This window comes from Leuresthes tenuis, unplaced genomic scaffold (genome assembly GCF_036924035.1).
Source record: "Leuresthes tenuis unplaced genomic scaffold, fLeuTen1.0.hap1 SCAF_21, whole genome shotgun sequence".
NCBI lineage: Eukaryota > Metazoa > Chordata > Actinopteri > Atheriniformes > Atherinopsidae > Leuresthes > Leuresthes tenuis.
In genome coordinates, this window is record NW_027325375.1 from 18,822,336 (window position 1) to 18,835,812 (window position 13,477).

The following is a 13,477-nucleotide window of genomic DNA, read 5'->3' on the forward strand; positions in this document are numbered from 1 at the left end:
TTGTTTGAGCTTTTTTGCCTAATAGGTTGCAGTAGTTTACAGGGACTTGTACATGTCATGTTTTTAAAAAAAAGCAATTCTAAAGTTTGATAATTGATTATCTGGCCCTTGTCAGCTCTTAAAATCAGTTAAATACAACCTCAGGAGAACAACAAAAGACATATCACTATTTTTTTAACAAAAAGCTAAAATACGGACACGGTTTTTGAAACAAATGCCGCCCACGAGGCTAACTACACCCTGAAACCCTGAAAGTTTTCTCATAGCCAGCAAACTTCATTGGAATTTAATTTGATTAATTTCTAATGAATGCAAAGCACATCATTCTCACTTTCTTGACTTACCAACTCGACTGTATGTTGAAAATATGAAAGACCCCTATCTACAATTCGATTGACACACTCGAAGAACGTTGGGAGTTAAGCTGAGGGGCAAGCATCTCATTTCAAAAGAAACGGGAGCTGTAGTTTTCAGAGACATGTCTTTCGAGACAATTACCGTAAGTCGTCAGAATAAATGTTTGTGCCCATCATCGTCATCAGAATCAAAATTTCAAATTTGTTCTCATGCTTCCACATTTGCACTGAACTTTGGCACCTGACACAATTTTACAGTAAAGGGTTGTTAAAATCATGTTATACATTTACCCTTTATGTGACAAAAGGACAAGGACTTTAAAGTTGTGAGGGCCAAGGTCCAGATCTTTGTGCTCTTCTCAGTAAAGAATTACTTAACAAGTTCACATAAAACAGAACAACATGAAATAAGGATAGCAAGCATGCCCACGTTTGATATCAGCTTCTACAGGTGATAACATACAATGATAAAAAATAAAAATAAAAAAAGCTTGTATTGGGAAAGGTGTTGCTTGGGTATTCTCACATCTTTGAATCTCTGAACAGTAATCTGTTTATCTGGTTTGACTGACAGAAAATTTTAGATATACTCCTCTAGGAAACTCCCAGGAACCACTGAAAGCTCCAAAATTTGTGTTTAAAAAGAGCTCTACAATGTGCCAGCGTTCAAAAATGAGAATAAGAGTGTTGGTCAAATGCTCTAGTTTATTTCATTGTGTTAAAAGAAGGCAAATACTGTGTTATGACAGGGGCGACATGGAAAAAAAAACACCCCTCTATGTCTTCTGTAACGGCTTTGAGGGATCTGTTGATTTTATCCTTGCGTCACGTAGCTGTGTCATGTGATGTTGGGAACCATTTTATTGTGTCGAAGATTTTTCAAGCAGCATGTTTTGTGGGATATATATGTCTAAAGTTTTATGTGTAGACAAGTTTATGTCAACCAGGGAGAAACAAACTCATGCACCATCAGAGAAAAACTGAAACAATGGCTTGTTTGTGCTTTCAACAGACCAAAACAAAAAAGGAGGTCATGACAAAGATCTCGAAGAGGTGGTGCTTGAAAGCATTTCACATACAGATCGGTGGTGACATCTGCTGGTCACATTCCACCGAAGACCATCTATGTGTAAATGTGCAAACTGATACACAGAATGAGATGTTGATGTAAGTAATGATGAGAGTCCCTGTGTGTGGCAAACGATAAATGAGCAACAAGTGCTTTCCCCCGTATGCTGCTTTCACAGGCTGCACAAATGATGTATTTTTCAAAGAGGAATTATCATTAACACAATTCCACGGTTTAAGTTAAATATGTTACATTAGACTGCATTCAGTTGTTGCTAAATTAAATACAATCTATGGTAAAGAGCTGAGATTCACAGTATATATATATATGTAAATGTATAATGCAGCTTTACAGTTACATACAAACTACAAAACTATGAATCAAACTGTCCTTGTACTGTTGGAGAGATGGATTAATAAGATTGTTACACTTACAGAAATAGCAAAGATAACCTGGTGGGATTTATCATTGGGTTTATAAAATAATGTATTAAAGTAATAGTCAAAGAAGAACTGTTCTCTGTTTCCTTTGTCAAGGATCTTGGAATACAAATGTTTACATTTTATTTCACATATTATATAACTGTAACAGTCACATTGATCGAAAAATTAATTACCTTTAAATTACAATCCCTCACGTGACAATGTTACTTAATTACAAAATACATTGTAGGTTATGAACAAGTGAATTTAAAAACGTCACAGCATTGTGTTGATTGCGCCCTTCTATGTCTTACGGGTCTATTGGATTTTACTGAAACCATTCAGTATCTAAATGAAAATCGAATCTAATCCCATGTCAGAATCTAATAAAGAATATCAGTTTTACACATAAACCGTAGGTTTATTCTATGGTCCCACACAGCATTCAAACATTAAACAATTCAGGTATCACACATAACACTTTTCATGTAAATAATGTAGAATGAAAAAAATACACTGTTTGGGGGAGGGGGCAATTAATTTTATCTGATGGTCCAGTTTAATGTTTCAAGCTGTCTACATTTCTGCATCTTGAATACAATTTGGACCGACGCAGCGTATTACGTCATTATATTTGCGTAAAGAGCGCGTGGATGCAGCTCTGCGTGCAGTGTGCCTTCTCCTTCCTCCACCGCCAAATTCGAACTGAGAGTAAAAAGGGAGCTGGCGCGAGGCAGGAAGGACGGACAGTTTTCCAAAGTATTACTTTTCAGGTAAGCTAGAGGCGCATAACACGGTTTGATCAATCTCCATGTCTCTTTTGCTGTATATTGAACGTAGACCTGTTTTAGAATAAACGTGTTCGAGAATAAACTGAACCGTTAACGTTAACTCGCTAACGGTGCCTTGAAGAACAAAGCAGGTTTTCTTTGTTTTTGTTGTTTTGTGATATTAAGAAAGCGAATGTTAGGGGTGGCGCTGCTTGACGACGTTCCAAGAGTGTGACATGGAAAGCTTTTTTCCCCACCAAGTCAACGCATGTAAGCGATAGTTTTAAACCAGTTGTTCCTTTCTCCTGCGGTGTTTCGGATAGAGTCTATCCCAGTTAAACAGGACAAGGCAGCCAGCAAAGCAACCTTGCCCTGAACAAAGAAAAGCCTCGGAGGCATCACTAACACGATTATTGCTGCTGGTTTACAGAGGTCGTTACGGGTAATTTTCACCTTCGTTTCCCGTTGTTAGTTCATTAACACTTTCCACATTTTTTTTTTAACAGTAAATGACCCCTTTTAAAGTGTTCCACATGAACACGCACAGTGCTGTGAATCGTTGGAGTTTGTCTTTGATGTGATGCTTGTTACTTCCGATTGATTTTTTTTTTAGAAATAACAGGATAGTTTTGTTTTTTTCCTAGTAATGTCATAGATTGGAGGTATTTTTATGCCTTCAACTCATAATAAGTGACTGATTCATCTGTCAGTTTGAAATAAAGTTAAAACAAAACTCATTGTACTGATTTATTTAGATTCTAATGATTTTTTTTTTAACTTTTTTTTTTTAATCTTTGCTCAGTTCAAGAACTGTGTCTTCAGTGATGGATGGTGTTGGTAGAGCTGTGGTTGGGGTCTGGCGGCAACATACGGTCCTGGATGAATCTGATGATGCTGAGATCTCCCCGGATGCCCCCGACCGTTTCCGCAAGATGCGCTCCTCATCTTCGCTGAACTCTCTGCGAATGTCTTTGCGCAAGCGGCTCCAACTGCGGTCTGTCCAGGCTCCCTCCCTCCCCGAGCATCCAACAAGGGAAACCCTGAATGAGCAGCCTAAAACCAACGCAGTCCGCAAACTTACTCGCAGTGCCCGGAACTCCATGACTGGAATGTATCAGGTGGGTGAACTTTTATGTCCAGATGTGGAGGTTTCAGTCTATTTGTTTGGTTTTTTTTTTCATTTTTCTCTTTCCCCATTATTGTAATCTTCCTCCTTCTTTTCTCCTTCGCTCAGAGGTTTCAGAGGACCAGAGAGTTTTCACGAGAAGATTGTTTGGTGGCCACCCCGGGCCGTGATGGAGCAAATGATAGTGCGTCGACTTCGTGCACCCCGAGGCATACGCCTGATGGGGCTGCAACGCCCAGACATACCCCAAGATCGACAACCACGCCCAGGCGCACTCCAGCTTCTAGAGGACGGAATACTCCAGAGGCATCAGTACATGGGGTGAAAACAGGCGGAGGCAGAAGACAACTGGTCCGAATGGCAGCTTTACGAAGTCCCTTTGCTTCCCCCAACACACAGAACCAAATATTGTACGTTCCAAAACAAGCCGCATTCAGTCTTTCTCCATTATTATGTGTGGGTTTCGTTAGTTGGTCCTGGGGTTTCTGATTTTTCTCTCATGGCTGCTTCATTTCTGTACATAAACTCTGTTTGTTTTATCTGCCGTGATAGAAAACATGAACGAGATTTGGAGTCACTGTCCAAGAGGCTGCGGAGGCTCAAACGCCTGACCAAGGCCTTTGAGGACATCATTGGCAAAGAAAACGGGTAAAGCATTAATTTTTTTTTCTCCCTTCGATAAATTGGTTTGGTCCTCTTTTGTGTGTTTGTGATGCCTAGAAATTCAGCAATTAATGACTGAATACCGGAGAGGTTTAACCTTTTCCAGACATTGTGTGTGGATCAAAGTGCAGGTGAGTATTGTATGCATTTGAGGAAGTCATCAGTCCATTTCCTTGCAGTCATGTCTTCCCTGCATAGAGGAGACTTAGAATATGAGCCTTCTGTTCTGAGGAGACATGTGACTGCCCTCCTCCCACCCAAAGAATCTCAGCCTGCAGTGCAGCTTGTGTGTCCCCAGACTTCCTCCCCCTCCCCCTGGACATTCTTCCCGCCTCGGTTTGACCTGGGTCTGTGTTTCTGGTATTCGGATAAGGAGGGAGTGAGCGGGTGTGGGAATTGGAGACACATGAAATAACATAAGTGGGCTTTTCAAAGACTAGTGGATGTTGTTTGCATCACTTCCTGTGTTGATATTCAAAAAAAAAAAAAAAACATTAGAGCAGCGTTGGATTCATAAAGAATTTGATACACTGTGAGCAGCAGAGACGCACATGAACAGGGACCTTGTGTGTTATCTGTTTTCATGAGACTCGGCAAACTGCCATCCCCGCTCTATGAAATGATCTCCTTTTAAAATTTAAAAAAAAAATAAAATGCTTTTCTCAACAGGCAGTTCAACGAGTCCCTTATTGTGGAGTAGGACGGAAGGTAAATTAACATCTACCAAATAATCATTCTAAGACTTAGAAAGTCATGTAGACACTTGCTCTGTTACTAACTTTACAGCATGAAGGCGCATGACAGAACAAACCTGGCCACCAGATATGGACTGCTTTGCATACAAAACTGTCAAAGTCTGTAATGATTTGGCATCTGATGAATAACCCAACGGTCCTCTGTCCAACTCACATTTCTCTCTGACTTTACAACCCTGAAATGCTCTTATTTCTCCTCCTTGCGGTGATGTCAACAAATCTCAGAAACGCCTTTAAAAACCTGACGTCATGTTATTGGAATTAAAATCATGATTGGACGGAAAATCCAGTATTTGTGTCAGTTTGAGAATTCTTGAAAATCTAGTTTCTAGATGGAACAACCAATAATGAGGGCATGTTAAAGTCGTTTTAAGTTGCAAGGAGGGGTGGGAGCTGCTGCCCGAACACATTCACTGGACCCCCTCTTTTATGCTCTTAAAGTGCGACAGCTGTGCCAATGTCAGCTGGAGACGCTTTGAACCCCCTCTGTGTTTGCTCTCTCTGCAGACCCAGTTCAAGGGAACGCTCGGGAGGGCAAATGTTGAGGAAATTGGACCCCAGCGGTAAACTCAGTTGCTCCAACCTCACGCGTCGAGCCTCACACCTCTCCAACACGCTGGGAGATTGGGCCCAAACAGCTGTGAACACTATTCGCAAACCCAACTGAACTATGTTTGTGTCTTTTGTGTGTAATTTACAGGACCTTTTGGAGCCATGTTTTTACATGTATTATTGTGGCACTGTTACATATATATGTAGGTTTGTCGTGATACTGTGAGACGATAGTTAAGCAGCTCGTCTTCATTCTTTTTTTTATATCTGTGCTGTTTCTAACCGACAGCGTTTGTGTGAATCTTGTGTGTTTACATGTCTTGGGTTAGCTAGATGTGGGTTTCACTGTAGCTACCAAAGGGATTCTTCTTATTTTGGTATATGTGTCTGTCTTAGCTGCTACAACCAGATGTCTCTGTTACATTTTTTTTAAAATACTAATTCTTTATTTTATGTTCTCACTACGTTTCTGACATTAACTTTAAATATATGCTGCAGAACTCACACTAAATGTACTGATGTGGGAGATTCATTCTCTTTTATATGCATGCAATAATGTTACTAACATTTGTAAAGCCATTTTATTCTTCTTAAACAACATTTGATTAAACCAAATTATATTTTACTTTATTTTTTTATGATAAGGGAATTTTGTTTCAAAACAGCCGAGGTCGTGTTTAAATGGGAACTTGCTTTCAGGCAGAGGTCAGCGCTCGCAGTGGTCTGTGGATGATTCATGCCCCTGATACTGTACACATAAATCATCCGATAATGTGATGGGGGAAGAGTTAATGGCTCATTACCGGATGACGGCAATGATGATGATGTTATAAAGTAAAACGCAGCAAGTTATTAGTGCAGGGGACAGCGAGGCCGACAGCCCCAAATGAAGCAAAACATTTTCTTTTTTTCCTTTGTACTTCCTTTTTCTGTATCAATGGAGAAAAAAGGGAGAAACCATCTATGTGGAAATGGATCTACACAATAAACTTGTTGACTTTGATGCAATAAATCTTCTGCGTGTGTTTCATGTGTCGTTCTATCTGTGTGTAACATGAAACAGCACTTCATGTAATTTATTGCAACTTTATTTGCAGCAGATCTGTGAAGTGGTCAAACTTGTACCAAAAACCAAACCTTTTGGAAAGAATGATAAAGGGATTGAGCATTCAAAAGGACAACTAGTCCAGTCCAATCGCTTCCATCACTCGGCATTAGATGCGCAGATGAATCACTGCAGTCCAATACACCGACCGGCTCTATCATAAACACGGCTCTTACAGAGACCTTTAGTTGATGCTGCCATCGCGGTGAGAAATCTGAAAGACGTAATCGTAGTTCTGATGTATCCGACTGCGTTACATCTAAAATGTTGACAACATCTCAGCATAGCTGAAGCACAATTTCCTTCAGAGCAGATGCACAAGATTTCAGAAAGAGGCTGTTGGGTGAAGCTGTCAAACAGATATAGATGCAGTTCAAATAGCCTAAAACTACTCACAGTATGTTAGTGACTGATGGACTCAATGAAAATTAATGCATAAATAGGCGATATCTTCAACTAATGGTCAAACTCTTCCATATACAATCTTTAAAGTCAAGCCAATAGCGTCTGTGCCAGCCATTTTTGTGCTGGATGAGAGAACTAAGGTTATTAATGATTGCGGTAACGCAATCAACAGCTACTGCTTTGCTGTAATTTTACATTGGGGGTTCAGTGGATGTCCACTTCTAAATTAGAGCCCAATTCAGTGAAGTTGGCAATAGGCAAGACATAAACTATTTATAAAAGTACTGAATTTAACACAGAAAGAAAATATAGTTCACTAAGTAACTAAAAAATATAGACAAAAATCTTTGCTTATTCTTTCCTATATGTAAGACATTCGGTTGTAATAGAATATTTTTACATAGTAGTATTCACACTTCAAGTTGTTGGAAAATAATCATTTTCTGTTACAGCTATGTAGATAATTACTAATCTTTGTACATAAAGACAATACTGCCCCCTTGTGGCGTGTCCTGGTCGCAGCAGTTTTGAACGAGACCTGCGCGGTTTGTCCCTTGTTGTTACCCGTCTCCCGCTCACGCGTCGTTGAAGTTGCTCCACCTCTGTCTCTCCGGCTTTGTACCCAGAGCTGAACCCACGCCGCGGCTACCTTCTCCAGCATATAGGGGCTGCTAAACATCGGAAAATGGCCCTTCACGTTCCCAAGGCTCCGGGCTTCGCCCAAATGTTAAAGGATGGCGCGAAGGTGAGATTAAATCAGTTTATGGGGTTGATAAGGTAGCTTTGAGGGAGTAGTTGTAAACTAGCGTGCTAGCTTCTGTTAGCCGCTAAGCTAGCATGTTAATTCACAGTCATGTGCGAGAGTTCTAGAAGGCAGCCAGGCCGCTGGAAGCTGCTGGACGCATAGCTTTACCGATGAACGGGGGGCTGCTTTTTAGAAAATAACTGTTTCCTCCCACAACACTTCTGCATGCCAGCACATATGTCGACAGACTGCGTTATTGCTGTAGTTATTAGCGGCTGTCAAGTTGTGGTCACACCCAGTTAGCGTTAAGCTAATTGCCATCACTGAGGACCGAATAGTCTCCTCCGATGTCTCTGACTGATGCTTCCTGTTCTGGGTCGTCTTAGATATTTAGACGCACGGTGTTTAAACGGTGTTGTTTCTGCTTTTGTAAATCTTTTGTCTAATATGTTGTCCATCACGGCTCCCATTTCCAGCCTCTTATAGATCACAACAGTTTGAATGTAGTTGCGTTAAATGGGTAGATGCATAGGTCAGTGTACTTGATAAGGATACGATTGGCATGAGCTGCACAGGTCTTTAAAAGTCACAGAATAATAATAGAATAATTATTTTAATTAACTATCCATTTCAGCACTTCTCGGGACTCGAAGAGGCAGTTTTTCGTAACATCAGAGCATGTAAAGAGCTTTCTCAGACTACACGAACTGCCTACGGACCCAATGGTAAGAGCATTCCTCCAACAGAGACATATATGATCGTTTTACATCTTTGTTCATGCTTCGACTTCCTAACTTTGACTATAAGGCAAGAAAACGATGCATAATAATCTGTGGGACTGTTGCTCCACAGGTATGAACAAAATGGTCATCAACCACTTGGAGAAGCTGTTCGTCACCAATGACGCCGCAACAATTCTCAGAGAACTTGAGGTGAGGAAACGGTTGTCTGTAGTTTGCCGAGACTAGTTGGATTCTCCTCAAACGCGCGAGTTTAATTGTTTCTTTCGATGCCATTCGTTTCGCAGGTGCAGCATCCGGCCGCCAAAATGATCGTCATGGCGTCCCACATGCAGGAGCAGGAAGTCGGAGACGGTACCAACTTTGTCCTGGTGTTTGCTGGCGCCCTGCTGGAGCTGGCTGAAGAGCTGCTCCGGATGGGCTTGTCCGTGTCAGAGGTGAACAGATGTAGTTGTTGAATGTTGCCAAGTCTGTGCTGAGAAATTGCCTCCTTTAGGGGTTGCATTTGATGCCAGAACTAACGCAGAAGACTTCCAAATGTCCTCTATACACATCAAGTAATTAGTGATTCTAAATCTAATGCGATAAAACAGTCGCCTTTCCTCTTTGCCACAGGTGATTGAAGGCTACGAGAAGGCGTGTAAGAAGACTCTGGAAATCCTGCCAGACTGCGTGTGCTCCTCGGCCAAAAACCTCCACGACGTGAACGAGGCCTCAGCTCTCATCCGCACGGCGGTCATGAGTAAACAGTACGGCAACGAAGATTTCATCGCCAACCTCATCGCACAGGCCTGTGGTGAGTCAGCAATCCAGACTCCAGCTCTCAGCCGGTCGATGCTGCCGATCTTGATGGAAGTTTGAACTTTCTCCTCACACTCCTGTTTTGTGCCCTCTTTGTTATAGTGTCCATCTTCCCAGAGTCCGGCAATTTCAACGTCGATAGCGTCAGAGTGTGCAAGATTTTGGTAAGAACCGCTGCCCGTAGTCTGTGTTTTGGTCGCGTCGGTTGTCTGTTGTTCGCCTCTGAAGTCGCCCGTGTTGATTTTAGGGATGTGGAGTGACGGCCTCTTCGATGCTCCATGGCATGGTTTTCAAAAAGGAGGCCGAGGGAGACGTCACATCCATTAAAGACGCCAAGATCGCAGTGTTCTCCTGCCCCTTCGATTGCACGGCGACAGAGACCAAGGTAAGCCTTTGCTCTGTCGTGCTTTGGAAGAAGCTGAGCCTCATGCACTCATTTAGCTGGGAATGATGTTCGCCATCACCACGTGTCCATGGAATTATTTGTCAATAAGAGACTACAGAGCTGACAAAGAGTCGCGTCTGTTCCACAGGGCACAGTGCTGATAAATAACGCACAGGAACTCATGAACTTCAGCAAAGGCGAGGAGGACATGATGGAGGCCCAGGTGAAGGCCATCCAGGAGGCTGGTGCCAACGTGGTGGTGACTGGGGGGAAAGTGGCCGACATGGCGCTGCACTATGCAAACAAGTACAAGCTGATGGTGGTCAGGTGAGAGCCACAGAAGAACTTTCTGTCCCAGTGAAGCTGTCATGTAAACATTACCTAAAGGGGAAAACATTTATCCACTTTGTAAAAGTATATTTCTAGCTTTTAAGCCCTAAATCATTCCTTCCCCCTCAGGCTTAACTCCAAGTGGGACCTTCGGCGGTTATGCAGGACTGTGGGAGCTGTAGCGCTGCCCAGGATGGTGAGTGCGGTCCTGTCTCCTCAGGTCAGGTTTTTGAGCTGTAATTAAAAACCGTGTGTAACGGTGTGTGATATTCTGCCCTCTTAGACGGCTCCAACTCCAGAGGAGATGGGTCACTGTGACAACGTGTACTTGACCGAGGTGGGAGACACCCAGGTGGTGGTCTTCAAACACGGTGAGTCTCTGGCTGCTCCGTTTTGCTCCACAGCTGATCTTTTGATCTGCGCGAAGCGTAACAAAATGTCGGGTGGGTTTTTTTATTGTTAAACAGAGAAAGAAGACGGTGCCATCTCCACGGTGGTGATCAGAGGCTCCACTGACAACCTGATGGATGATATTGAGAGAGCTGTAGACGATGGAGTCAACACTTTCAAGGTTCTGGTCAGGGTAAGTCGGTGTTATAAAACACAATAGGGTTTTATTTTTGTTGCATTGATTAAAACCCTGTTTGGTGTGTGCAGCAGCCACAGTCTGATTCTGTGTCGCTCGCCCTCTTTAGGACAAACGACTGGTGCCTGGAGCAGGAGCCACTGAGATTGAGCTGGCCAAACAGATCACCTCGTACGGAGAGGTATGCATGTCGCTCTGTGCGTTGTTTTTGCCTCGCTCTTCGCCGTGTGGCAAACCGATAAGATGCAGAAGCGCTAATCTCTCCCGTCTCTGCAGTCCTGCCCCGGCCTGGAGCAGTACGCCATTAAGAAGTTTGCCGACGCCTTCGAGGCGTTGCCGCGCGCTCTGGCTGAGAACTCTGGCGTGAAGGGAAGCGAGCTCATCTCTAAGCTGTATTCTGCACATCACGAGGGGAAGAAAAACGTAGGCTTTGACATTGAGGTACGTGGGCGAGCGTGTATGGTATTGCGGCTAACATGTATTTAAAGGCTTATAAAGCAACAATAAATGATTGTGGAACTCCCGCTACCACCGGAAGAGCTTACGTTCTTTGTGTTGTTCATGTTTTCCGTAGGGAGAAGGGCCTGCTGTGAAGGACATGCTCGAAGCCGGTATTGTGGAGCCGTACCTGGTCAAACACTGGGGCATCAAAATGGCCACCAATGCTGCCATCACAGTACTGAGGGTGGATCAGGTGCGCATAGAAACACTCATGACACGGGAGGCACAGCAGATGAAGTGTCTGTGACTAATAACAATGCCACAAAGGAGTTATCTGTAGAAGTCACTGACACGGGCAATATTTGTCTGTTTGGCCAAAGGACTTAACCCCTGGCAGGTTAGGTCCTTTCAAAGCGGTGGCCTCAAATGATTTATCCTAATTATTTCTGTTCTGCTTATTTTTGAAATGTGTTCAAATGTTTTCAGACCTCATGTTCCCTCAGCAGTCAGTAGCAGTAGCTGGGCTGGCAGCGTGTCCACGTAGTTGATGTTAGTCTGTATGTGTATACGTGTACAATCCAGATCATCATGGCAAAGGCTGCAGGGGGACCCAAGGCTCCCAAGCAGAGAGGCCATTGGGACAAGGATGGTTGGGATGACGAGCCTGATCATTTTGACCAGCATTAGAGGGCGTGCGCACAAACCCTCTTTGTCAGTAGGTCGCGTGTGGGCTTTAAACGCCGTTAAAAAACTGCAGATGAACTCACTCCTTCACAGGACACCGAGGCTGTGAAATGTTTGGCCTGTCACCACTAACTCTAATTCAGTGCAGAGAATCTGTGATTCGACTGCTTTGACGGTTTGTCTAACAGCACATGGTGTGTCACTGCGTGAGATAGCACGAAGTAGAGTATGGTGTGTTCGCATGCTGCATGCACTCGATGATTGTTTGCCTCGCAAAAGACGCCCTCAAGTAAGTGCAGGACTCCACAGTGTTGCATTTAATGTCAATAACGTCTCGCAGCTTTACTTAGAGTCATTTAATCTGAAGATTCTTGGAGACGGTGCGACACAGCGTTACCAGGCCAACTTCAAAATATGTCCAGAGAGTGTTTGTTTGGTTTTTGGGGTTTTCTTCCGTTGTGCTTATGAAACGCCAGAAGAGAGCGAGAATCTGTGCGGATTTAACACCAGCCTCCTGTCTCCCAGTCATAACAACACGGACGGGAACAATTAAAACTGCCCTGCTCATCATCTATTCGTGTCCATCCAGTCGGCAGCTCGCCGCCCTCTCACTTTGCTGCACTTTGAGCTGTCCATTAGTTGTTGTTTTTTTTTTTTGTTTTTTTTTAAAGAATCGAGCATTCTGAGCCAGTTTTTATTTTAGTTTTTTTTTTTTTTTTTTTACTGGCTCTGAAGCCAAGAGGACAAAAAAGTGTGAAAGAGTTTGTACTTGAAGCTGATTTAAGCAGTTCGCCCCTTTTTATTTTCAGTTAGGGAGCTGGTCTGAACCTCTTTCCTATGCTTTTTCTCCCAGTGTTACTGAATATGCTGTTGAGTCTTTTTCTTGATAAATGTGAGTTTTTATTTAATTTGTAGCATCACGAACAACCCTTGTGGTTCAGTCCTCGCATCATCGGTAACTGGATGGGGGTTCGTTTTTTTACTTTTGCAGGCCAGTTTATTTCAGATTTATTATTTAGGTGTTGCATGCATTTTGGCTTTCAGCACCTGTTTATTTTTAGCTGAACAACCGTGTGCACTCATGAATATTTAACTGCTGCGAATGACTTTCCCTGGTATAGATGCAAGGATTGAAAAACACTTTTTCGATTAACCTTTTTTAAGGTTAACGCTTAATCTTTTTTTTTTGTCAGAAAGGCCAGATTTTTTATTTTATTTTTTTAACTTTTTTCCTCATTTCAGATCATCATGGCCAGACCAGCGGGGGGACCCAAACCTCCCCAGGGCAAGAACGACTTCGACGATGACGACTGAACCTGATGCCGTCCCACCCAACGCTCATTAAACCCTGAACGCTCCCTTGCGGATTCACAAACCTTTTGTACTTGTTTATTTAAAGCTCATCCCGTTGGTTTATTTTGTAGAAACAACTATGCGTTAGTCTGCAAAGTGACATGTGAAAGTAAAAAGTACAGATGGCTGTTTGCTTTTTATGTTCTTAGTCCCAAATAAAAGGCACTTGCGCTGTCAGCTTGTGGTTTG

General features: G+C 42.9%; 2 protein-coding genes across 4 annotated transcripts; both read left to right on the forward strand.

Annotated features, from left to right (window-relative positions):
• Nucleotides 1–3,421: 3,421 nt before the first annotated feature.
• LOC140279525 (uncharacterized) lies at nt 3,422–6,139 on the forward strand. 2 transcript variants are annotated; one of them, XM_072374674.1, is made up of 5 exons: nt 3,422–3,735; nt 3,852–4,153; nt 4,296–4,391; nt 5,076–5,114; nt 5,669–5,750. In XM_072374674.1, exons 1-4 carry the CDS (start codon nt 3,442–3,444, stop codon nt 5,104–5,106), a joined length of 723 nt encoding a protein of 240 aa, XP_072230775.1. In that variant the 5' UTR covers nt 3,422–3,441; the 3' UTR covers nt 5,107–5,114; nt 5,669–5,750. The 2 variants fall into 2 exon arrangements, with proteins under 2 accessions (XP_072230775.1, XP_072230774.1); XM_072374673.1 differs by lacking the exon at nt 5,076–5,114 and having other exon boundaries at nt 5,669–6,139.
• A 1,682-nt stretch (nt 6,140–7,821) lies between these two features.
• cct8 (chaperonin containing TCP1, subunit 8 (theta)) lies at nt 7,822–13,465 on the forward strand. Of its 2 annotated transcripts, XM_072374563.1 has the most exons (16): nt 7,822–7,968; nt 8,603–8,693; nt 8,821–8,900; nt 8,996–9,145; nt 9,324–9,504; nt 9,612–9,673; nt 9,757–9,894; nt 10,043–10,221; nt 10,354–10,420; nt 10,508–10,595; nt 10,692–10,807; nt 10,920–10,991; nt 11,087–11,251; nt 11,385–11,504; nt 11,834–11,966; nt 13,178–13,465. In XM_072374563.1, exons 1-15 carry the CDS (start codon nt 7,909–7,911, stop codon nt 11,936–11,938), a joined length of 1,674 nt encoding a protein of 557 aa, XP_072230664.1. In that variant the 5' UTR covers nt 7,822–7,908; the 3' UTR covers nt 11,939–11,966; nt 13,178–13,465. The 2 variants fall into 2 exon arrangements, with proteins under 2 accessions (XP_072230664.1, XP_072230665.1); XM_072374564.1 differs by lacking the exon at nt 11,834–11,966.
• The last annotated feature ends 12 nt before the right edge of the window (nt 13,466–13,477 follow it).

What these genes read in the sequence shown, in the direction of transcription:
- LOC140279525 (XM_072374673.1), top strand. Translation starts at nt 3,442, where the DNA reads ATGGATGGTGTTGGTAGAGCTGTGGTTGGGGTCTGGCGGCAACATACG. An exon ending in CCATGACTGGAATGTATCAG is followed by an intron (nt 3,736 to 3,851) that starts GTGGGTGAACTT and finishes TCCTTCGCTCAG; the next exon opens with AGGTTTCAGAGGACCAGAGA. An exon ending in AACACACAGAACCAAATATT is followed by an intron (nt 4,154 to 4,295) that starts GTACGTTCCAAA and finishes CTGCCGTGATAG; the next exon opens with AAAACATGAACGAGATTTGG.
- cct8 (XM_072374563.1), top strand. Translation starts at nt 7,909, where the DNA reads ATGGCCCTTCACGTTCCCAAGGCTCCGGGCTTCGCCCAAATGTTAAAG. An exon ending in GCACGGCGACAGAGACCAAG is followed by an intron (nt 9,895 to 10,042) that starts GTAAGCCTTTGC and finishes TCTGTTCCACAG; the next exon opens with GGCACAGTGCTGATAAATAA. An exon ending in CTTTCAAGGTTCTGGTCAGG is followed by an intron (nt 10,808 to 10,919) that starts GTAAGTCGGTGT and finishes CGCCCTCTTTAG; the next exon opens with GACAAACGACTGGTGCCTGG.